At 49.1% G+C, this 24881-nt stretch overlaps 1 protein-coding gene across 1 annotated transcript in view; it reads left to right on the top strand.

The window, feature by feature from the left end:
- Positions 1 to 24881, top strand: part of Pdia5 (protein disulfide isomerase family A member 5) — a 92777-nt gene that overhangs the window by 31061 nt on the left and 36835 nt on the right. Inside the window, exons 4-8 of the mRNA XM_004642184.1 lie at positions 5961 to 6044; positions 6288 to 6333; positions 9453 to 9545; positions 13599 to 13659; positions 18474 to 18541. Of these exons, the coding sequence (XP_004642241.1) occupies positions 5961 to 6044; positions 6288 to 6333; positions 9453 to 9545; positions 13599 to 13659; positions 18474 to 18541 (352 nt within the window). The remainder of the gene's footprint in view (positions 1 to 5960; positions 6045 to 6287; positions 6334 to 9452; positions 9546 to 13598; positions 13660 to 18473; positions 18542 to 24881) is intronic.

Genomic DNA, 24881 nt, shown 5'->3' with positions numbered 1-24881 from the left:
TTGTCCAGGAAGAAGCTGGCTGGGGAGGAATGGCACATTTGTCCATTGAACAACTTTTTTATTGGGTAGAATCCCTTGGTTCTGGGGAGCATGTGTCTGAGGATGGAACTGGTTGTGGTGGTTAGCCCCAGCCCTTGGGGTGGTTGGTTCTGCCCTGTAAGAAGTATGGGGTACAGCAACAATATATGTGCGCCGTGTTTATAGCAGCACAATCTGTAATAGCTGGATCTTGGAAACAACCTAAATGGCCGTCAGCTGAGGGATGATTGAAAGATCTGGTGTTTTTATACAATGGAGTGTTACTCAGCCATAAAACAAGACAAACTGAAGGTTTTCACAGGCTAACAGGTGCAGCTAGAGACTCCTCCTGAGTGAAGCAAGCCAGAGGCGCATGTGTAAGCATCACATTGTTCCCTAGTGTAAGAAACTGAGAGTAAGATCCAAAAGGTACAGTAGGGAAGGACACTGCTCAGAAAGAAAACTAGGATGAGGGAAAGGAGGAAAGTAAGGAATATATTATACAGACACAAGATAGCTACAATGATGGTGCTACTAACTTCTATTAGTTATTGGAAGGAATAGTTAGTGTTTATATGCCTGATCAGACTTGCATGCCTATATCTGGTAATTTGAGAAACTACTTTGAGGATAATAACATGCAGTATGATAACCATTGTTAATTTCTAATCATTTTGTTTTGAAATTCTGATTAAAGTTTTTAAATTCTCTTTAACATAAAAAATGTAAAATTAAAAAGAAGTGTGGCCACAGTGGGCTTTGTGGACCTGGCTGTGAGTCCAGACTCACCCCAAGTAGCTGTGGAGCCTTTCGCACATGCTGCCTCCCTCTGGGCCTCGGTTTAACTTTCTGTGCACAGTGGAGCAGAATCTCCAAGTTGCTTTCAGCTCTAAATAGCCTGGACTGGGCGGAGCAGAGCGGTCAGTCTTGGCGTGCTAGTGCGCACGTGTGTTGGGCACCCCTGCTGGTGCTGGAGGTCGCGCTGTCTGCCTCTCCCCATTCTGGGTGTCTCCTGGCCTTCTCTCTGAGCTGCTGTCCTGTGTGCCACTCTTTCTCTCACTTTACTAAGGTTCCAGTGCCGCCTCTCAGATTGGAGCCAGGGGCCTAACTCGGATTCTCCCATTCCTTTGGCTTTGGCCCTTTTCTCCTCCATGGGGATATTTCTTTTGTTTCTTTTTTGGTTTTCCTGGCTCTTTCCTTGCTGCTGTATGCGTGCTGCTGGCACACACAAGCCTCTGCTGGTAGTTTTCTCCCTGGTCCCAAGCCCTCTTACTTAGGCTGCGAGGTGTCGGTATGGTATGGGTGGATGTCTTCCGTTCAGAGATTTGTGGCTTCTCTTCCTCTCCCCCTCTACTTCTGGCTCCAGCATCAGCAGCTGTGCCCAGTTGGGCTGGTGATGATTGTCCATCTGTTAAATGGGCTGTGTGAGAGGGCGTTGGTAGCTCCTTGTGCCCTGCGGGACTGGGCCCTGGTGAGTAGGACGTAGTCTGGGAGGTGGAGCTGGCCCAGGCCTGGCATGCTGATTCCTGAGGTGGCCTCTTTGGGGCTGGAGATGGACTGGGCATACTGGCTGCTTTCATTTCCTGGAGTTTAAGGTCATTGTCCAACCACAGTTTCTTTCTACTGTGCTCCGCTTCTCCCATCTGCTTGGTTTTCTGGAGCAGTGAAGGCTCCCTAATACAAGATGAGAGAGCTGCCAGGGCCAGTATGGCAGACTCAAGTTTTATGTTTTCTTCCAAAAATTACTTGAATTTAGCATTTGCTCCCTTATATATGTGTGTGTGGCAAACATTACTTGCCATGGGATACGTTAGAATTCTGGAAGAAGCACCGTGTTCATCTTGTGCCTTCAGATACCTCCTGTCACATGGCCATGCACCTGTGGTGACATGTCCCCACTGAGGAGCAGAACCTTAGACTCACTGGGCAGGGATGATGAACCGAGAGTGGCTTTTTTCATCCCTGCCCCTGCTCCTGACTTCAGTGCACGAGTTGGGTCTCATTATGGACCTCCTTGGGGTAGATCCCAAGGAGACCAGGCCATCTGGGAGGTCTCTCCTTTAGAGTACTTCCGTCCAGGAGTGCTATGAAGCACCAAGGTCTGCCCAAGTTCAAGGTTCAGTATGCCAGATCTGTTCTCTAGCACATTCATTTATCTCAGTCACATTCTGTCACGTTGTCCTCTCTGCTTGGCACTGAACAGTCACTTTCAGCATTTGTTGCTCATTTTTTATCCTCTATGTGGCCGAAGGAATCACAGGTCCACCTGCTGGCAATCCCATTATGGTGGGCCCACCAGATGGGGGAAAGAGATGGGCCCTTCTTTGATGATGGGGAAACAGTGCCCAGAGAGGCCGGGATAGACAGGGCACAGAATTCATGGCCAAGCAGTTTGATAAAGTATTTGCCTGCTGGTTTGCAGTGTGGCCTCCTTTCCACCCTACCAGGGGGGCACTCAGCATGGTTTGCTCTGGACTAAGAATGCTGGCTGTGGCTGAGTAAGGACCCAGTTGGAGAGCTGGGAGAGAAATAACAGGGCTTTGGGTTTGTGTGAGTGCCCATCTTTCTCTCCTGGGTTCTGGCTCCTCGTTCCTCTGTCAGGATAGAAGGCAAGGAGCTTTGCTTGGCTTTTCGTGTTCCTTGATTCCTGCCCCTGACAGATCAGAAGCACCATTCAGTGTGTGGACAGCTCCTGCGTTTTGAAAGCTCAGGAGGCTAAGGGCCCATTAGAGCCACAGTGGCTCGTGGAAGATCCACATCTAGAATCTGACATTCCAGCGGCTGTCAAGGCTTCCTCTAGGACTGGCTTGGTACTTAGGAAAGACTTACAGCCTCCTGTTCTTAGCCTCCAGCACCTTGTTCTCTTTGTTCTTGCTCTCGCCCCCACCTGTCATCCCTGCTTCTGCCTCCCAGAAGTATCAATCCCCAGTCTTTGGATGATTATTACTGCATGTGAAGATCTAATCATAGCCCATGTACTTACAGCAGCCACTCCAGGCCAGCACCCAGCTCCCCACAGCCACCTCACGTGACAGTGCCATATGTCTGTCTGGGGGTGGGGAGAGTGGGAAGGAAGTGTGCACAGGCCTCTGATCCTTCCCTCCTCGTTCTCTGTGGGGGAGGGCCAAGTAAGGTGAGGAGGAATGAGGCACAACACATCACTGGCCTTGGCATCTTGCACCCTGGAGCAGGTCAGCAAGCGGGCAGGCTGATGGCAGATTCCCAGAGGCAGGGCCTGGCCCCTGCAGGAAAGGGCTTGGATCTCCCTGACTGCTGGCAACACAGTTCCTCCCCCTGCCTGCTGCTTTTGTCTCCTTTTCCCCCTGGAGCCTCAGCCACAGCTGGGGGAGGGAGGGAGGCAGTGGATCAATTAATTGTACTTAATCTATCAACCCAGATCCTTTTAAGTCCCAGAGCTTGGGTAATTTTCTCTCCTTCTTGAACTTTTATGACTTTTATTGTCTGTGCAGTACCATTAGTACATGTTCACATGCACACTTAGACACTTGAAGAGGCACAGCTGTAGGGGGAGCAGAGCTGAGAGCCCCATCAGACACTGTCACCTGGCAGGGTTCCGCAGCCCAGCAGACAGAGCCCCGGAAGCCAGGAAGCTCAGAGACAACTTTGCCCATTTCGTTTATTTACCTGTCCTGTTAGCTTATTTACAGAGCCCCTACTATGTGTCTGCTGCCTGTGACCCTGGGGAAACAACTGTTTGGAAAACCAAGGCTGTGGATCAAATATTTCTAATGCAGGACAAAGGACAAGTGGTGAGATGTCGATATCACTGAAGAGGGAGAGACAGCAGGGAAAGGGAGACTTGGCAGGTCTAGAGTGTTGCTCCTCGGCACATTGCCCAGGCTGCAGCAGCAGGACTTTTCCATGTTGTGGGTTCTGGCAGAATGGACAGGAATTGGGACTGGAATGACCCAGGCTGTCATCTCTTTGCCTTGTAAAGGTCTCAAGCCCCTCTGTGTGGAGGTTTGGTTACCATCCTAGCCAGGCTGCCATTCCATTGGGTGATGATAGTTGGTCATGGGAACAGCGGAGCACAGCAGAATGAAGCATGGCAAGGACTGTGGATCCTCTCTCCCAAGTTAGCTCAGCAGGGGAGTCTCATTCACAGATGTTCCCAAGCAAAGCTGCCACCTGTGAGCTGGCTTCATCCCAGAGCTCTAAGGGACAAGGCAAATCCAAACCCCAGTAGCCACTGTTGGAGTGTAGTGTATGGCATTCCTGGAGGGCTCAGGGCGGGAAGGATTCCAGTGACCACATGCTGTGGGCCCCTTTCTGCAGTGAGCCAGTGCCTCCCACACTCCTTGTCACCCCTGGGTTCTCCATCCCCTGTGGGCTGTATCTCACAGCACCTTTACCACCTTAGGGAGAAACTGTCCCTAAGTCATTGCCTTTTCCTTTGGGCATTCAACAGGCATTTGCCAAGCGCCCTCTGTTGCAGCCTGTGGCCACTGATGTTACGAAACAGCTGGGATTAGTGGAAAGGAAAGGCCAGTTTAGGTGGGAACAGGATGACCCCGCACGCCCCATACCCCTCTCCATCTAGACATGCTTCTGGATTTGCATGCTGTGTCTTTACACTTGCAGCGACATCCCACAGTTTGGCTGAAGTGACTGGGCGGCCTAATGAGTCCCTCTGTACTATGGCCCTTGCACAGCTATGTGTGAGGCTGATGGCTATAGATCCAGGTGAGGTATGTAAACAGATGGGAGAGAAGGCACTTCCCACAGGTGGCTGTTGTACCTGCCAGAAAGGTTTGCCAGAGACTGCTGCTTTCTTGTCCTTGGTGTCTGGTTCACTCAGATCTGGGGACTGGCCCTGAGGTCACATGCAGTGCCCTGTGCATGCAAAGTGACTGGTAGCCCTTGGTGGCTGCTAGCTGCTTATAGGTACACAGTGGAGGGGGAGAGCAGAGAAGGCCTCTGAAGGTAAAATCCCAAGAGGTTCAGGAGAGAAGGAAGAGTAGTACAGGACAGTGGGTTCACACAGTGCTTCCCACACTTGAGGGGGTGGCAGAATCACCCAGAAGCCTTGTAAAAGCAAAGGTACTCAGGTACCCTGATTTAGAGGGTCTGGGAAGGGGCTGAGCTTTCGCATTCCCCACAGGTCCCTTGGGCCATTGGTCTCAGGGGGAGGATGCCAGGATTAGGTGTGGGGAAGCATGCACTCCTCGTGAGTGGTGAGCGGCACCTGACAGACTTTCCAGTCAGAAGAATGGCAGGCGAGGGTCTCAGATGCCAAGGAGGGGCTCCTTTCAGGGAATCAAGCCCCTTCCTCCTCCTGGCTTGGCCAGCACCCTGTCGTATCTCGTCACTCCTTCAGCATGGTAGAACATTTCCTTTTTCCCCCAGTCAAATGGCCTATGGCAAATGGTACTGCAACACAAATGGCAATCTTAGTTGGGTCCCACCTTCATGGATTCTAAAGTAATGGTGCAGGAGGGCAAGGACCTTTTACACTTCCCCCAGTGAGTCTGATGAACAGCCAGATTGGGTTTCTTTTGTTTTTCTTCTATCTTTTATTTTTGAGATGGTGCCTCACTCTGTTGCTCAGGCTGGTCTCAAACTTGTGAATTTAAGCAGTCCCCCTTGCCTCACCCTCCTGAGTAGGACCACAGGCTTGTGCCACACAGGTTGGAGTTTATTTTCTCTCCACCCCCTCAGATTCTGGGCATTTCTGCTGTGTGGACACACCAGTGTGGCCTCCCATGAGTGATGGTGCATCCTCTCCTGTCTGCTTGTCCTGTCTGGGCCAGCCCTCCTCCTTCCCCCAGGTCCTTAAGGACCCACTGTTGTGAGGTCCTCATCTCATCTGCTACTGCAGATTTTGGATCACTGGGCTTATGTCATAGACCACCAGCAGATGCTGTCAACACCTATGAGAGGACTTCAGCTAACAAGTGGTTCCTGCCATTTGTGTCTTTCAGTGACGCAGAGAGTAGAAAATTGTGCAAGAAGATGAAAGTTGACCTTAGCCCAAAGGACAAAAAGGTGGAATTATTCCATTACCAGTAAGTACATGTGGGCATTTCCAATTTCCACGTAAGTGCTGAGGGCTTTCACTGATATTCTCAGGAACAGCAGTTTTTAAGTTAGATTAATTGTATTGAAGAATGATTTTTCTGTTTTTAATTCTTTCTTTAAGTCCTGAACTGTGTTCAATAGCCGAGTCCTATTAAGATACTTCAGAAACTGAAGGGATATATCTTTACAGCCATTCTGAAAGTTAACACCTTTTTCTTGTTGTTTGGCAGGGATGGTGCATTTCACACTGAGTATAACCGCGCTCTGACACTGAAGGTAAACACCCCACCCCACCCCACACCCATGGTTCTCAGCAAAGATAATCTGGATGGATGCCCAAAGACTGGCCAGGTCTCTCTGAGAAGGAAGAGGAAGGGCAGAAGAACAGCCCCTTACTCTGCTAGGGAAAGTTTGTAACCTAACACAAGGGAACGACCAGCCTCGTGGATAAGTTGGTAAAGATACAGTTGTCTGATAAGGCAGGTGACATTACAGTAACCTCTCCATGGGTTTAGGTCTGCTTCAAAGACATTTTCTCATCTCTGTGCTGGTAGCCACAGTTGGCCACCCATATGCCCAAGTGAACATATCTTGCTTAGATTAACATGAGATATGGGACATGGGCAGGTTGGCACTTTTGGGATGATATAGCTTGTTCCACATGAGATGTGGCTGTCCTTGAGAAGTTAGTGAAAAAGCATAAAGGAAAACGCATGAGGTCCAGTAAGCCACAGGTGCTGCCTGGTTAGCATAGGAGAATGGCCCAGCCCTCAGCCTTTCTGCTACCGGTCAGCGCTCTTTCAACACTGGGGTCCTCTTCAAACCTGTCTGCTACTTCTAGGCCAGCACCAGGTAGAAAGTAGGATTGTATATTTCTTCTGGTCCCAACCTGGGCTGAACTCAGTTTCTTTGATTCCTCTGCATCTCAGACTGGGTTGCACCCTGTACTCTTTTCTTTCTTTCTTTTTCTTTTTCTTTTCTTTTCTTTTCTTTTCTTTTCTTTTCTTTTCTTTTCTTTTTTTTTTTTTTATTCCAGGGATCTAACTCTGAGGCCTTACACTTGCCAAGCAGGCATGTACGTCACTGAGCTATATCCCCGGCTGCACCCTGTATACTTGACCCTTCATCTTGTTCTCATTCTCTGACTGTATGTCCTTCCATTCTTTCCTGTCTGTCTATCTATATAGCTGTCATGCTCTCTGCCTCTGTCTGCCTCTCTGCCTATCTCTCCCCCTCAGCTCCCTTTGCCATTGCTTATTTATTAAGAACTCTTCTTTCTTAAATTGCTAAAGCTTTCACCTTATATAGTTATTCAGCCCAGTTACTCACTATCTTAACACCAACTTACTCACTTGAAGAATTCCTCCAACTTGAGCTGTTTGACTATTTGTATTCTGTGTCTGGACATGAGCTCATGTCCTCAGTGAAAACATATGTTTCTCATAAGAAGAGTTAGCTGGGTGGGATCAGGAATTGTTTATGCATTGATAAAAAGGGGGTGGTTTTGTTTTTGTGTTTAGCCAGTACCTCTGAGCATTGGAATAGGGAATAGAAGCCACTCAGAACTAGGGAGGTAGAGAGGAGTTCCTGGCCCCAACTTGCAGCTGAGTAGTGGGGCAGGCAGTGTCCTGATTTGTGTCTCACTCTGTAGTCACCCTTGCTCATCAGCCAGCTGGTTGGGCTCGTTCACCTTCAGTTAGATGAGAGTGAGCCTGTGTGTAAAGCAGAGAGTTATGAACGTGGCTATTCAAGTTTAACCTTAAATTCAACCATTTCTCCCATCTCCATCCCACTGTCTTTGTTCCCTAAAGTGGAGGGCCTTGTGGGATAGGGAACAGGGAAGCTTATTTAACCCTAAGCTCAGCTCCTGCTATAGTCAGGAGCCCCCAAAGCAGTATCTCCCTGACCTATTGAGGGTTCAGGATCCCACTGGCAGTCTACTGGACACTGCTCTGCTCTGCTGAGTAGTGTGTGTGTGGACAGCAGTGCATGTGGGGTTTCCCATACTCTGGAGGTCTCTAGATTGCCCATCAGGTATTTCTGGAACACAAGCCCAAGGGTGCTCAGGAGCACCCTTCTCTGCCAGGTGTGCCGGTACTATGCAGCGGTGGGTAGTGTTGGCTTCAGGAAGGAGGGGGTCATTTCTCTCTATTCTTGTGTTATCCCAGTGAAGCATTGACACAGGACTCAGAACAGGCAAATCTGCCTTTTTCTGGGGCAGAAGCAGTTGCGTGTCCCTTCCCTTCATAATTCCATTTGGCAGACAAGAAGGGCTACTGAATGAATCTTATAAAGACATGACTGTGTCCCATTCCTCCATACTAGTTGTTTCCAAAGAAGGTTCCAAAAATGATAAGTCATAGCTGAAGAGCTCTCTGGGTGGCCCACGGATGGATTGAATGCTGAATTACACTAGAAGGGCACTTTCATTTCTCATCTCAGTCCTTTCTCCCTCTAGAAACACTCACACATGCACACACAGGGGCATATATGGACCCGTCCAGCTGAACCTTTGCCTACTGGAGCTTAACCAAAGCCAATAGAGGTAACAGAAGGTTGCTTCATCCAGCTCCATGTGTTGACAGAGGCCAAGCAGGAGGGCAGGAGGGATGGAGGTGTAACTGGTTTTCTTTGGGGATCATTTCCCGGAAAGACTGTCTGAGGGGACAGAGAAATCCACTTCTGTCCACACCAGTAGAGCCTGCAGGTGGATGAGGGAGGGGCATGGATATACATGCCCCTCTCTCCTGCCCCCTGGCAGTCTTCCCCAAAGGGAGTGGAGATTTTAGTCAGAGTTCTACATAACAGAAGCCAGCCAAGCCATGCTAAACCCCAATCCTTGTCAGTCAGGACCCCACTGACTCCCAGCAGAAGATAATCAGGGTCAAATCACATCAAGCCCAGTTTCTATCATGAAATACCATGAAGCTGTGATTATCTGCTTATGGGATTGGCAGTTTTAGTGGCTCAGGGATACTAAAATACTCTTAAGAATGGGGACCTTTGATTAGTTGACCAGAAAGGCTTCTGGGTGGTGATAAGATTAACAGAAGTACTAGTGTGTCTCTGAATTGAAAAAGCCAACTTCATGGTCTCAGGCTTACCCCTTTTTGACTGTGAAGACATGTACCCTACCCATAGTAGAGATGGATCAGCCAACCCCCAGAAGGGACACCTGCTGGGAGTTGCAGAGGTGCATTTCTAGTCACTTGGCGGTGGTGTTGTGGACTGTGGAAATCGCTGCCCTTCAAGCACATGCCACATTTCAGTCAGGTGCTGCCACTTGGCATACCTGGGTGCCAAGACAGGAGGAGGACAGTTTCCTGACTTCCCACTTCTTTCTTTGCCTGACTAAAATGCATGTTGTTGTTTTTTTTCTCTCTTTTTCTTCTCAGTCCATAGTAGCCTTTCTGAAGGATCCAAAAGGGCCCCCACTCTGGGAAGAAGATCCTGGAGCCAAAGATGTTGTCCACATTGACAATGAAAAGGTAATTTTTTCCCTATCGGTTTGGATGAGAGCTGGAACCTTCTCTGGTGCCCCAGCCTCCCAAAGAGAGGAGCTCAAGGATTCCAGGATCACTTGGCTTTCCTCCAGGGAGACCAGGCCAGGACCCTAATATTTGATTCCCCTTCCCAGCTCCATAACGGAGCCAGTATGCGATCAGAGGTGGCTGCTTAGGAACCTCTCCACCCCCACTGCCTTCTTTAATGTGCATGAGATGTTTAGGTTTTGCTTGTAAGAGTACAGATTTAAATATACTCTCCTCACTGTCTAATCTAGATGTTGGTAGGATTTTTCAGTTTTTGAGTCACTGTGTATCTTACACATGTTACTTACCCATTTAAGGCTTAATTTTCAGAGTGGTCCAGGTGTGGGAGAACAGGTAAAAGGGTGATTCTGGTTTAAAGTCTTCCTTAGTTCTCTGAGGATTAAGCAAAGCCACAATGCACCTGCCCCTGCTTGCCCTGTTTGCCCCTGGCCTGTATGTGTCCCTCTGCCCTACCTAGGTGGAATCATGTCTTTCTTGCTTACTTGTGTCTTCACATAGGCACGGGCAAGGTCCCCCTGTACATTGAGCATGGCCTGTGAGGCAAACGGTGATTTTCTTTTTTTTAATAGAGGGCAAGAAAATGCTTGCTTTCACCTTGCTGAAATGAAATGTAACTTTTATCTTCTCTGCTGCTCCTTCCCTTTTATTAAAGATATTGGCTCTGCTTCCCGCGCAGTGCTGAGGATAGAACAGAGGGCCTATTCTTGCTGGATACTCTGCCACTGAGCTGCATCCCTAGCCTTGACTCTGCTCTCAGTTCTTTATAGATCACAAGGAAATGATGCCTTTTTAACTTTGCAGAGGAGCGATTGGTGTGATCATTGTGGGTAGCCCAGAGGGGTTGGTCTTTGATGGTTCAATTTCAGGCTCTGGGCATCCATCCACCTCTCTGGGATAGTCAGTGCCAGTATTGTCAGCTAGAAGGTAAAGTTTCCTAAAAGTAGGTGGGCGCAAGGTAAGAGTGACAAGTCTCAGGAGAGAGTGGGCACCCAAAGCTATGAGGCACGAAGAACCCAAACTGATTATTGCTCCTGTCATGAGGAATGTGTGTAGCCTCTCTGTAAAGTAATTGCCTGGCACCTCCCCACTGCAAATGTCACGTCTTGAACTTCCTAAGATTGTTCTCCCGTAGCTGGAGGAATAGTAAGCAGAGTTTTCTTTATTGCTGTCCTCTTGTTATTATTTGTGTTCTTTTCCCTCATGTAGAAATACAAAGTAAGTTGCTTCCCTGCCACTAGAATACCCCATCGAATTACTGAAAGCTGCAAATTTAAGTTTCAATTATTAATTAATTTTTAGGGTTATTTTGTGAAGGTAAGTAAGCATGTAACAGTCGTTACTACTGAAAACCAATGAAACCAAGTGGCTACAGGTCCAGTAACACCTTTCCTTCTCAGATCTTTCACTAGGTTTTATCTCTTGAGATCTCAGGAGATGAGTTTTAGAGGTTTTGTATCCTTCATCCCAACGTAGGGCCTGTGTTCAAGAGTTTTCATCACTGTGATGGAGAAATCAACCTAAAGGCGGAAATAGTTACTTTGGCTCATTGTTCCAGAGGTTTCCGCTTGCGTCCACTGGGCCTCGTTGCTTCTGCACTTGGGACGAGGTGGAACTGTCATGGCAGGGAGTGAGCCTGCCTTGGCAGAGCAGAACTGTTCACAGCAACCAGGAAGCAGAGAGGGCCAGAGGCCGGAGGCCAGACACAGCCCCCGCCCACAGGCATGCTCCTGTGGTCTGTGCCCTGCAGCAGGCCCTACCTCTATTTTCACTCAGCTAAAAGATGTAGCTCAGTGATAGAGCTCTTGCCTGAACACTCCAGGCCTTGGCTCTGCCCTCACCATCAGCTACTTCTCTGGAGCCCATCAGCTGACAGCCAAGCCTTCACCATAGTGAACCTTTTGGGGGGACATTTTAGGTAATAGCGCAATAGGGTCAAATATCTGTGAAAGTTGTCAAAATCAATGCTAAGCCCTCAACAAAAAATAAAATAAAATAGCCGTGAGGTTATAAAGGAAGGATCTCACGTGTGTAGTCCAGATAATAAGAACTACCACAGGGACTCCACCAAATTACACCTCCGTGCAAGGACTACTTCTGCAAAGACATCTATCCAGTAACTGTTCAACCTTCGACTGACAGCACCTGGGTATTGCTCCGGGCACCTTTATTGTACAAGGATTATTATTACCATCTTAGTCACTCTGAGTGAGACACAACACCCAATACCCAAAAAAACTACAAGCAAGGAAGTTTATTTTGGCTCAGTTGGAGAGGGTTTAGTTCATAATCAGGTTTAGTCAACCTAGGCAGGGTGGCATGGCAGAGGAGCAACAGCTCATGGCATGGCAGCTGGAAGCAGATTAAGATCAAAGGAAGAAGAAGAGCCGTAGAGCCTTCTGGCCCACACTGCCCATGACCTCTTGACCAGGCTTCACCTCCCAGCATCACATTTAGCTATAAGGTCATCAGTTGATAAATCCGGTGCTGAGTGTCACTCCGCCCCAGTGCATTCTCCTCCTCAAGCCCACCAATGAGTGTGTGAGGCATTGGGTGGACATCTAGGTAGAAAATGTAGCATTTACACAATCCTTCTCATTTTACCTTTTGAAGTTTTCCTTTCCCCTCTCTTTAAACAAACCCCGGTTTTCATGGTTTGCATATTCAGCATTGCAATATGCTCTGCTTTGAAAATGAGTACTAAAGCCTCTAGTTTTTAAATTAGAGTGAACTTTTTCAGGATTTATTACAGAATGTTTTAGATAACCAGTGAAAAAAATTATAATTTCTACCTAACTGAAAAAGAAATTAAGGAATACATATTCCCTGTTGGAAATTTAGAACATGTAACTTATTCATAAAAGAAAAAAATGAATTACCCTATACCTCTCCATTGAGAGGTGCCCACTGATACTTTGTGGTCTTCCAGGCTTTTAATGCATACATGAATATTTTTACTCACATAAGTATCACTACGTTTATGTGCTGGCTTGTGGCCCCCCACCCCCTGCTTGCGGGTGGGTGCTTGTGCAGCTGAGCTGTATCCCTAGCCCCCTCTTCAGCATTTTTAATGCTCAATAGTATTCCGTGGTGTGGAAGGTGCCATCATTGATTTATCTAACGCCACATTGCTACCAGATAGCTGCATTTTGACATTTTCTCTTATTTTCCTTACTATTCAAAAGAGAAACACTCTTATTTTTACCTGTGGAAGCTTCTCTGCAGTTTGGGAAGGACTTGCTTTTGCTTTTCCTTCACTGGCGCTCGGTGGAAGAAAAGTCTCTGCTCTGCTTACACTTAAGTCTTCACATTCCTGTTGTCACGGCCATTTGTCTTTTTCCATTTTGCATATTTATTTAAGCAACCGTTCTATACTGCCTAACAGTGTGCCAGCCTCTGATCTAAAGGTTTTACAAACACAGACAATCTCTTTGGCTTGTGACCTCCCTGAGAGTGGACAGACCCCATCCTGTGCCCTGTGGGTACAGCACACCTGGGGATGGGACGGTGGTGTTAGGGCTAAGCCTGAGGACTAAGCTCTATGCCACAGCAGGCAGATTCCCCAGCTGGCCATGCTGGCAGGCACTGAAACAGCTCCCTCCCCCACAGCAAAACCCTTCCTGAATTCCTCGAAGCAATTGTCTTTTCAACAGCCTTACAGAACAAAAATAGCTCCTTGCCATCTTTTATTGTTCAGCTGGAGCTGAAAGTAAAGCCAGTGGCATAGTCCTGGGTACTTCATCACGTCAGGTGACCTCAGGAACACCATTTATTCTCCTCCCCCTTTCCTGAGGGCCTCAGTTTCCCCTTGTGTGATATTTGAGGGTTGCTAGAATAGATCAGCTCTAAGGTTCTTTCTGCTCTCATCCTGTGTCCAGGGTGTTTCTGAGGTGCTCACTCCGTGGCTCCCTGATGCTGGACACCGGAGCAGAAAGAGGGCATGTCCCATTACTGCTGTGTGTGACTTGCTGCTGTCTCTCTTTTATGCCTCAGGACTTCAGACGGCTCCTGAAGAAGGAAGAAAAGCCACTCCTCATGATGTTTTACGCCCCCTGTGAGTGAATGTTCTTTAGCCAACATCCGTGGGAAGTGGGTGACCAAGGTTGCAAGGGGACGAATGGGGACTAGTCCTGGCTCATTCTCATTGCTCTTTCTGCACCTCTTGGCCCTCTTCTTGGTCCTCCCATCTGGCTCCTCCTTCTGGTTTCCTCAGCTCTCTCCAGCCTTCTGCTGTCTTCACCCTGAGCACCAAGAGACAGTACAGGACTCCTGCCCAGCTAGCTCTGCCTTCCCATACCCTTGCTTCCTGTGAGTCCATTGACCTGCATGCTCCTTCCTGACCCAAAACCATACCTGGGTTTTGTGTGCACCTCTGGGGTGCTGCTGCCCCTCGCCCCCCCCCCCCCCGGAGCATCCTGAAGCTCAGAACACAGGCCGGGCCTACCTTTGAGGTGGTCCCTCCAGCAGTGGCTCCTGGGGCAGGGTCAGAGAGAGCTGGGACCCTGAGCTTTGGGCTTCATCTTAGTGTGAGGCCAGAGGCTGGGGAGAATGGTGGAAGGGCTTTTGAGGTGACAACCAGAAGTCCTGGCTTCTGGTTCCAGCTGCAGACCCTGGAGCTAGGTGAGCTTAGATGGAACTCGGTTTGTTGGGATTCCATCCCCACACTGTAAGAGAAGATTTAGCTCAGAGCAGTGGCTTCCAAAGGTTTTTCCAAACTTTTCAAAAAATTTTTTCAGAGAATTAAAAACATTTTATATTGTAGCCCAGTATTATAATTATACATGTAAATAAGCTGAAACAAAACCATAGTCACTGCTTGCCATTTACTCTGGCAGATGTCATGCACACTGTTCTTCTTTCTGCTCTCTTATTGAAGAATAAGGCCTATGGCTTCATAAGCTGTAAGTAAGGGTCAGCAAATTGTGGCCCATGGCTGGCCACTGTGTTTTGTAAATTGAGTTTTATTGGAGTGCACCATGCCCATATAGGGACACACTGTCTTGGTTGTTTTTGAGCTGTGACAGCAGAGGAGCTGTGAGAGAGTCTCAGGTATGCACTGTGAAGTGCCCTGCAGGCTCTTGGGTCCCAACCTGGAAGGGGAGAACCTGGTAAGGCCCTTGGAGCTGGGACTCTGGGATCTGCACATGCCTCTTGGGAAGCCACAGGAGTCCCTGCCGGCCTGAAGGCTGGATGGGAAGTGGGCTGTGTGTGGTGGGAGGTCAGTATGTCCAGGTATATGTCACAGGCTATGTGTGGCACCAGGTTCCTGTTGACTTGAATGCTTTTCTCAATTCCTTCTGCCTGAGAAACGCTTTAAGCTGAGGACCCTCCCTCTTCATGCCAGGCCTGGCAGTGAGGCCCCTGGCTCCTACTCCTGGGGAGTTGTGGGGGTTCTGCCTGCCTGAGGGCTGCAGCTTGATTGCTGTAACCACGGGCTGGCTCCCAGGAGCCCTTGAAGGTCCTTCCTGTGGCAGAGGCACTGTGCCTTGTTTCCTGCAGATCTCACTCTGCCTGGCACAGTCTGCACTCTCACCCTGACTCATTTTCCTCATCGCTGTGTTAGGTCCTTTCACCTTTTTTCCTTTCTGCTGGAGGCTTGTGAACCCTCTAGCCACAGCTCCTGGAATGGGGCCTCCTTTGGTTTCTCTAAAACTCTCGGGACTCAACCTGCTTGGAAAAGTAGCACTGTGACATGCGTGTGTCATAGGCAGGGTGTGTCACAAGGCAGAGTGGTGGCACAGCTGTGCAGGTCTCCAAGTAATGACTTTAATTATTTTAAAAGAGCAGTTCGCTAGCAGTTTGCACCTGATGTTTGTCCCTGTGTCCCCGCCCTCCCGGCTGCCTGCAGCACAAGCCTTCCTATCCATTGCTGTGGAGATGCAAGCATAGTGATTATCTTTATATAATAGGAAGCTGGGACTGGGGAAGTTAAGAACCTGGTGGCTGTCACAGAGCACGTTAGTGGCGGGTGAGGGAAGAGAACACCATGTTGCTAAGTTAAGCTTTCAGTGGGGATCACACTGGATAGCCTCCAAGATCCCAGGGACCCCTGGACTCCTCTTGTTACGTGTGTATAATGAAACACACTTGGGCTTTTATTATACTAGTCCAGTTCAGCCTTTGCAACCTCATAATTCCGCTTTCTCCTGGGATACACAGCAATCCCCTACCTGGGAAGTTTGCTGGGATTGTGATTCTCTGATTCCGTGTGGAGTGAATGAACCCAGAGGCAGTGGGAGTCTTTTGTGGCCATGAGGAACCTGGTGTGGTGACAAGGAATAAGCCCACTTGCTTATTCAGTAAATGTTTGTTCACGGAATTAATGAGAAAATGAAAAGAATGAATGCTCTGACTCGTGGGCTTTGAGAGTGATAATTAGTCTTACCTTTTCCCCTGCCTCCCAGTTGAATCTGCTGAAGATACACTGAGATAAGAATCACAATGCCAGCTCTATTTTTGGGAAAGTCAAACTGGAAACTGGCTTGGCCCCTAGTTTTCTGTTAGTCCTTATCACTTCTTCCCCCCAGTCACTTCTTCCCCCAGAGCTGCTGGCCTCCCCTCCTGGGAACAGCTAGCTGGCTGGCTTGTCACCTGTGTGGGGATGAGGGGAGGGCGATGCTGATGAGGGTGCAGATGGGCGGAGCAGGAAGAGGCCACACTGGAGAGGGCCAGCGGCAAGCAGCTAAGCTCCTGGTGTTTGCTTTGACCCTGAGTATCACATTGAAGTCGCTGACTAAATGGGAAGTGTGACGCGTGCACCCTCAGTACCCCCAGGAAGTGGAGTGGCCTCCTGTACCCCCGTTTCACATTCCTCACCCCAGAGTTGGGGAGTGATTCGAAGGTCTTGTTTCTCCCAGGCAGAGTGTGCACCTGCTAAGGGCCAGACCTGTGTGACACCATCAGGACAGGTACAGTTGTCTCCATTTCATAGACAGGGACATTGCAGCTCAGACAGTCCAGGTCACTTGCCAGAGTCCACAACCAGCAAGGGTCAAGGGGAGATGAGAGCTTCTCAGGGCTCTTACTACCACAGGCGTTGTCTTAGTTACTCTTCTCTTGTTGCTGGGACAAATACCCGACACTCAAAATGAAGGAAGGAAAGGTTTATTTAGCTCACAGTTACTGGAGGTTTTAGTCCATACTCAGCTGGGTCCAACGCAGAGCAGCACAGAGCAAAAAGCAACCTTTCATGGTGGCAGCAAAGAGCAAGAGCGCAAGGGAGGGGCAGCAGCAGCTCAAGCAGCTAGCTTCTCTTCCCACTTACATTGTACTGCAGATTACCTGCCCCAGGGCATGTGCAGCATCCACACCCACAGTGATCAATCACAAACTCCAGAAGCTGCCCCAAGACTGCATGAGACTTTGGGGGGACACCTATACACAAACCATAACAGGCGTCCACCTGAGTGTGGCCATTGTGCTTGTCCGAATTTCCATTCTCCTTGTGAACAGTGGTGACCCCACAGGCAGCATATTCCTTCCATTGTGCCACAGGTGTCCCCGTCTTGGCAGCAGGCTCCCAAAGTGGGTGCTGTGGCTCCCACTGCCCCTACTTTACAGCAGCTCCTGCCCTCCCACTTCTCCCCAAGCGGAAGCCTAAGGACGGGAACCGGAGCCCAGGCTCTAGTATGGGCATGTGTGCATGTGTACGCACGTGCACACATATGCGCATGCATTCATGCATATGTGTACACCTGAGTGTCAAGCAGAAATGTGGGGGGGGGGGCCTATGGGCATGGTTTATCAAAATCTCCCGCCTCAGCATCTTGCCCGTTACCTTGGTGCTGGGGACTGGGTCCTGGTGGCCCAGGAGGACTCTCCATCTCCTCCCACTTCTCAGTGTCTCTCTGCTTTCCCAATTCAGATCAGACCCAGCCTGACACGTCTCAGGCAGCTTTGGTTTCTGTGGCTTTCAGTGTCATCTCAAAACCTGTTTTGCAGCACAGCAGCTGTCAAAAAGGGTGACAGCCCAGCATGTCACAATTCCTGGCAGCTGAGGACACTGTTTCTCCTGTCCAGTGTGCTCTACAGAAACACATCCTGCTCTCATTGGATTTTAATTATGGGGTGGTTTGAAAGCAAGGTCCCTGTGGATGTTTGGGGCCTGGCCAGCCTGGCCCTGTGCTCTCCAGGGCTAGCGAGGGAGGAGTGTAGCCAAGTGGATACCCCAGTGAGGACTGAGCCAAAGCCACAACAGGATGCTCTGAAGTCAGGGCTGCAGGAGCCTGGGGCAGTCCAGTCCACCTCCCCTGCCAGAGGAAGCCAGAGCCCACAGAGGAGGCTGTTGGTGAGGCTCTGAAAGGTCAGCGGCCATGCCCCGAGCCCTGGCCCTGTGCTCCTCCCATTGGTCAGAGCCAGCAACATTTATGCCTGGCCTGCCTCTGCTCATTGCTTAGTTGTCCTTGTTAATACAAGAGAAAAGAGGCGTGAACATTTCAAGTGGATGTTTGTGGTCACCAGCCTTGCTTTCTAGTGGTGTTCGACTTGGTTCCAGTGTAGCCCCTGACTGCGGGGCGCAGAGCGGCCGCTAGCTGTACACACAGGATGCTGTTCTCTGACGCTGTGCTGGCCCCTGCATTCCTGTAGAGCTCAGCAGCAGCACTGAGTTATTCTTGGCTCTGCTCTTGCTGTTTGTGTCACCTTTGCTTATTCGATCTAACATTTAGAGAGGGACTGCTGGGCTCTGCCCTGTTTTATGCCATTAGGACCATGAGCTCTTTGAGGGTTTGGGCCTCTGCCTCCTGTTCCTTTCATGTTTCCAGAGTCTGGGACCATCCTGTGGAGGATGTCCAGGGTCGGGGATTGGGGGCAGAGCACCAGGGTCCTGCTGTCTCTGTAACTGCGTTTGTTTTCTCCTTCCTGTGACAGGGTGCGGCATGTGCAAGAGGATCATGCCACATTTCCAGAAGGCAGCAACCCAGCTGCGAGGCCGCTTTGTAAGTGAGGCGCCACAGCCCAGCAGGGCTGGTGGTAGCTCCTGGACTCCACACAGAGGTCCCTAGGGGTGGAGGGGGGTGGGCAGGCTCTACAGTGCTGAGGAGACTGTCCCTGCTGCCTGGTGGCTTTGGAGACAAAGTTTTCTGTGTGACTTGCAGACCAGCTCTCTGTGAAGTCAAGAACTAATGCCATAGATTTTTCTGAGACCAGGAGAGCCTGGTACCTGCTGAGGCCAATGATGAAGTAGTCAGAAAGCCAGTAAGCCACACTCACAGTGTGGCCCAGAGGGGAGCGGCAGGTGTCTGTAGTTACTGGGGTGGGGATCCAAAATGGACTGAAGCGGTCACCAGAGTGCTCAGTGGCAAAGAAATGGATCAGTGACACGGAGGGTGAACCACGAGTGCTGAGTGAGCTCCCAGAAGCCATGCCCCGTGCCGTCTCCAGGAAAGATGGTGGAAAGCAGAGCAGAGAGAAGCAAGGCCAGCCAGGAGGCAAGATAGCTAGTTGCAGACAGTCCCTAAGGGAGTGAGGGAGAGAAGGGCAGGCGGGGAGACACAGGTGCATCCTAGATAGCAGGAGGAGGAAGAGGAGCTGACAAGGAAGCAGGCCTTCTCAGAGTCAGCGCAACCAGGATGGTGCGGAGAGAGGTGGCCAGGGTCCTTCAGGAGAGAGAAGGGAGACAGGAGAGGCACTTAGGCCTCACTTAAGGGACTTGATCCCCCTGAGGGCTCCCTGCCATCCTGCGTTGCCCCCATCCTGCAAGGGTGTTACTTGACCACTGTTTTATGGCAAGAACTGTACTACAACACTATCTTAGACATACATGTATGTATAATTCAGTAGTGTCAAACATGTTTATATTGTTGTGAAACGGATTTTTAGAACTTTTTGTCTTGCAAAACAAAGATTCTAAACTCATTAAACAAGAATTCCCGGGGGGCCTGGCTCTAGCTCAGTCCTTTAAGTGGCTGCTTCCGCAAAGCTGTCAGCCTCAGGTTGCTGGAGTTCGAACCTCACAACTCTCCCGCTGGCCTAAAGTGCCCTGAAGGCATTCGAGAAACAAAAAAAGAAAAAAAAAAGAATTCCCTTTCACTTCCCATGCCTAGCCTTAATAAACACCTTCCTACCACTGTTTCTATAATTTTGACTATTCTAGATCCGTAATATGAATGGAATCATATAATATTTGACTTTTTATGGCTAGCTTATTTTGCTTAACATAATAGCCTCAATGTTAAGACATCTTGTAGTATGCAGCATAATGAATGTTCCTTTTTCAAAGCTGAGTAATACTCTACTATATACAGTAAACATACCACCTTTTTTTTATCCATCCGTCAGTGACCATTTTTGGTTGCTTCCAAGTCTTGACTGTTGTCAGTAATGCTATGAACATGGCTGTGCAAATGGCTTTTTTTTTTTTTTTTTAAGATCCTGTTTTGAGTTCTTGTGGATGTGTGTTTATTGATTACAGCACTCATCCTGAGTAGCACACGTATTCTGTTTTATTATATTTTGGTGAATCCTCTTGGGAATGTGGAAATATCTGTATGCCATTCGTGAGAGGTTATCAGAGGGGCTGTCACTGGGCCCAGCCCAAGTCCCGTTAAGGGAGAGCCAGGCTTGAAACTGCGTCATGATCTGTATGGATCGCACTAAGTGGTGATTAACTCTGAGTCAGCCTAGGAAGCCCAAGCGGCAGCACCTGCACTTACAGATGGCCCCATTCACCAGCTACAGGTTGGCTCGAGAAGAACTGATGCTTTCTCTCCTGACCTCATTCCGGGGCGACATCGAGGTCCTGCTTGGTTCTCACTAATGAATTCTTAGTCACTTGCCTGGAGACATGTGGCCTTGGGGCACACACTCATCAGTCTGGGGACATTTCACTGCACATTTTTTGGGGGCCTCAGTAGACACCATATTTTAAGATTATTTAGCCTGAAGAAAAGACTTAATTACCCACCCTGTTCTCCCTGCCTGTACCCGTGTATGTGCTTCACAAAACTGCTCGTATCTACTTGTGTACTCCATGGGGCTGCTAAATAAACAGCTATGGCCCCAAGTCAGATTGCAGACTGTCCTGGCCCGCTGTGCCAGCACTGGAGGACTGGATGCCCTGCACGTGTGTGCACCTCATGGACTGCTACCTGCCGGTGCTGCCTGTGTGGCCTGGCTCAGTCCTCCCGCCCTCCAGGCTGCCTCCCGTGTTGCCACAGAACTTGACTCTGCCCTGCACAACTTCTTGGGTCCATGCATATTTGCTTCTGATCCTCACCACTTTTTGCACTGTTTGATGCTAATTATGCTATGTGAAGTTCGAGGGCGCAGGAGCTGTGTTCAAGGTATGTCTGTTTCTTCAGGGCACGAAGCCAGGCTCAGTAGGTGCCCAGTGCCTGCCATGTGTTGTATTACTCCCAGATGTGTTTTATTTTAAGCTCTATATTTATGTGACATTTCCCACTTTTAGTGGAATCTAGAGCATTAGTTCTAACAGACAGAGATGCTGTCAGAAGAGCGTGTGCGGCACAGGACCGTCCCTTGACACGGGGCTCACATTAGGCTCTCACAAGCTTAGTCTTGTAAAGCACACACTTACCTGAGCCCTGGTCTAGAGGTGTAGAAGATGCCCCTTCCTGTCCCGTGACAATGTTACACGACTCAGGAGGCCTGCCTATGAATCTAGGCAAGCCTAGTGGTGCCAGGGTATTAGTTACCTCTGTGGGAGGTGTCCATGTTGTATAAACTCATGTTTCCTTGGCTGTGCATTTTCATATTTAGGGTTTGTTTTGTCTCAATTTGCTGCTTGGTTTTCAAGTGTGAAGGGCCCCAGCCAGCACAGGTACCACCTGTGGAAGGTTCTGAAGGCCACTGCTCATGGTACACAGCAGCTGTCCACACACCAGAGCCAGGACTAGAGGGGCTGGGTGACCAGAGGTGTTGATTGCTTTCTGTCTGCACACACAGAACATGAGGGGGCTAATAGATGGGCCAGTACTCTCCAAGAATCCAAACCTCACTCCTCCTTGCTGCTGACATCCAGCCGGCTTATAGCCTCCCATCTCCTCTTACTCATCTCTGAGTGTGAGTCTTATTTGGCTGGCAGGAGTTGGTCAGAACTCTTCCTTCTCTTCGGATTCTTGGGAAGTTTCCAATCTGTGTGTAGTGTCACTGAGAAGAAAGCCAGGGCAGGTTGGGATGAGTGGCCTTTGCCATTTTCCAAACTCAGACCTGCCCTGTTTTGGCTGTCATTGAGGTCTGGTGAGTCATCGGCGTCTGCCTTCCCTCCTGCTTGCTAATTGATATCCTCAGCAGCAGCCAAGCTGCTCCCTATGTCAGCAGCTGGCAGGACTAGCCCCATCACCATCTGCCTGCTCTTCCCAACCTTGCCAGTTACCATGTCCACATTGTGCCTCTAAGCTGGCCTGGTCACTTGTTAACCTGGGCCATGATTTGCCAGCCTGGGTATAAACACAAGCAGAGCAGTTGTGGTGACAGATTTGTACAGATCAGGCTCTGGGGCTGGCTCCTGCTAACTGACTCAGAAATCGTAGTTTTGGAGCCTTCATTGCCCCATTCAGGAGATGATGTGGCCATGCCACCCCCCTACTGTCCTCCGCTCACTGATGGGGCTTCTCCCCAGGCTCTGATTTCTGTTTCTTCAGTACCTGGAGAATGCAGTGGCACTGCTCTCCTTGTCGTGCTACTCTCTGTCCCTCAGTCTGTATCCATTACCTGTGTCCACAGCATCAGCAAAAAATAGAGCTGTACTCCTCCATGGTTCCAGGACCATGTGTCCAACAGCTTGCCTGACAGCTGTGGCATTTCCCTCTCTGTTCCAGATGTGGAGTGTCTGAAGTAACGTTCAGCATCTTTCCATTTTATAGACATCCGACTTTCCTTCAGGACCCTTTCTGAGTCACCCAGGCTACTGGGGCGGGGGGATTGCAGCTCAGCGCAAAGACCCTGGGTTTAGTCCCTCATACTGTCAAGAAAAACCCAAAAAACAAAAACCACTCCCTCTCAATCCTTCATCTTGTACCTACCCACCATTCTGGGTCAGGCTGGTTAGCTACACTAGGTAGTTGACAAAGGCTGACGACTTGTCTGTGTCACCCACAACCTTTTCCTCTCAGCCTGTGTTTCATATTCTTGGGTTATGTATCTGAGGATTCAGTGAGCTGTGGATTAGAAATATTTGGGGAAAAAAACCTGTCTGTACTGAACACACGCAGACTTTTTTCTTGTCCTTATTCTCTAAACAATACAGAATCACAGCATTATTTACATAGCATTCAATTATGCAGTAAGATAATATAAAAATCATATGGGAGAATGCACATGGGCTGTATGCAAATATTGTCTCATGTTATGTAAGAGAGCATCTGAGGATTCTGGTATGGATGGGGGTCCTTGAACCAGTCCCCCTGGCACTGAGGGATGACTGTGCTTCCAACAGTGCAGCTGAGCTGTGGTTGCTGTCTTCCCAGATTATGGGAGCTCTCCATCACCTCCTGTATAGATTCCTGAGATGAGAGATTAGAGCAGTGAAAGCCTTTTCCTAAGTGACCACGCTAACTCACTGGGCCTTCTTTCTTCCCCTTTCTGTGTAGACCACAGTCAAGGTAGACAGAAATGTGCTCCACTCCTTGGGCCACCTCTTGCTTTGTCTTGCCTCTGACATTTCCCCTCCTGGGATGTCTGGAAACCTGGTCCCCTTCTAACGGGGGCCTGTGTGCAGCTTCCACAGTTGCTCTTGACCCATCCAGAGCATGCACTCATTAAGAAACTGGCCTTATCTCTGTCTTATACTGAGACCACGTGTTTTGCCTCATTTGCTTTCAAACACTCCAGTCCCTAAAAAGGGTTTGTAGATACTTATTCAAAAACTATCCATGCCCCCACAATGACACAGAAGTACAACAGAAAGATTCCCCAAGCAGAGGTGATTTGGAAAGGCTTCCCAAGGGAAATGAAATTTGATTTTCTTGGCTTAAAGCATGAATGAGCCTTCGGTGCATGCCAAATAGTAGGGCAAAGAGTTCTCCGCAAGGGGACAGAAGGCACCATGCAGGGACCAGACAAACAGTGCATGTTCTGAAACTGTGGACAGAATTAGCCTCTAAGTAGATTAATAAAAATAACAAATTAATGCTGAGTGCTCTAGCTACTTGTATTATCTCATTTAATCTTCACTATAAGCATACAAAGTAGCTACAGATAAGAAAACTGAGGTATAAAGAGGCAAGAAAATGAGTCTGCCAGGTGGGGTGTTAGGCCTCCTACCCAGTGTCCTGAGCCCATGCCCCTGGTCACTGCAGGACGGTGCTGCCACTGCCCTCCTCAAGGTGCCTGAGAAGGCAGACAGTCTCACTTCCTGTGCAGAATTCTCACACTGTCTCCTTCCCCAGAGAATGAAAAAACTAGGCCTTAACAGGTGTACACTTAAGAGCTTTGCTAGAAAAATGATTCAGAAATGAGATAGGGACCATATGGGCTGAGCGCGGAGCTGGATTTTAGCCTGTATTCCATGGATCTGGAAGGTTTCATGCAGTGATGTAATGAAAGGGGAGGATGTACGATTAATCTTGTGGTGAATGTGCACTGACGCTAAGGAGATCAATTAGACCGAAAAAGAGAACTTTTAAATAGACAAATTTTACTGGAACAGGCTGACACGATCTGGGAAATGAGCAGAATGGCTTCTAGAGGACTCCAGGGCTTCTAATGGGTTCCCTCTCAGGCATATTCTACTTGTGTCCTTTGTGGTACCCCACAGTGGGTTGGGGGGTGAAGGGTGATTCAGCAAGCATTTGCTATGTGCCTGGTATGTGCCATGTGTTATGCTGGATACTTAAAAAGATAGGCTCCAGTGCCTCAGGATGGAAAGGCCAGAGGCACACCCAGTTCCCATAACCAGGAAGATCTTGCTGGAAGTGATGACCCTGTGACTTTACTCCAGTCCTGAAACTCTAGTAGGAACCATCTTCTTGATCAAGCTCCTTGTTCCTCCAAACCACCATCTTCCTGGTTTTCTTGCTTTGTTCCCTTCTGAATGGGAAAAGGTGAAATTTCACCTCCTGGGCTGTTGCCCTCTGCTCTTGTCACTGCAGTTGGCTCTTTGGAACTTTGGTTCCCACAAAGCGCATGGCCCCTGATCCGTGGAGCTGCCTTTCTGGGTCTGGCCATTCTAGCAGTGTCCGTTTGTGAGAAGAGATTGAGAGCTGGTGCCTGATCCGGCCCTAGAGAAGAAGGCATGTGCTACAGGAAAAGAGGACTCTCAGGGGACACTGTATTCTGGGTGGTTCTTGGTACTTAGCTATGGATTAGTTAGTACTG

Source organism: Octodon degus, unplaced genomic scaffold (genome assembly GCF_000260255.1).
Source record: "Octodon degus isolate 3935 unplaced genomic scaffold, OctDeg1.0 scaffold00147, whole genome shotgun sequence".
Taxonomy (NCBI): domain Eukaryota; kingdom Metazoa; phylum Chordata; class Mammalia; order Rodentia; family Octodontidae; genus Octodon; species Octodon degus.
The sequence above is the reverse complement of the archived record's forward strand: the minus strand, read 5'-3'. Positions and strand labels throughout refer to the sequence as shown.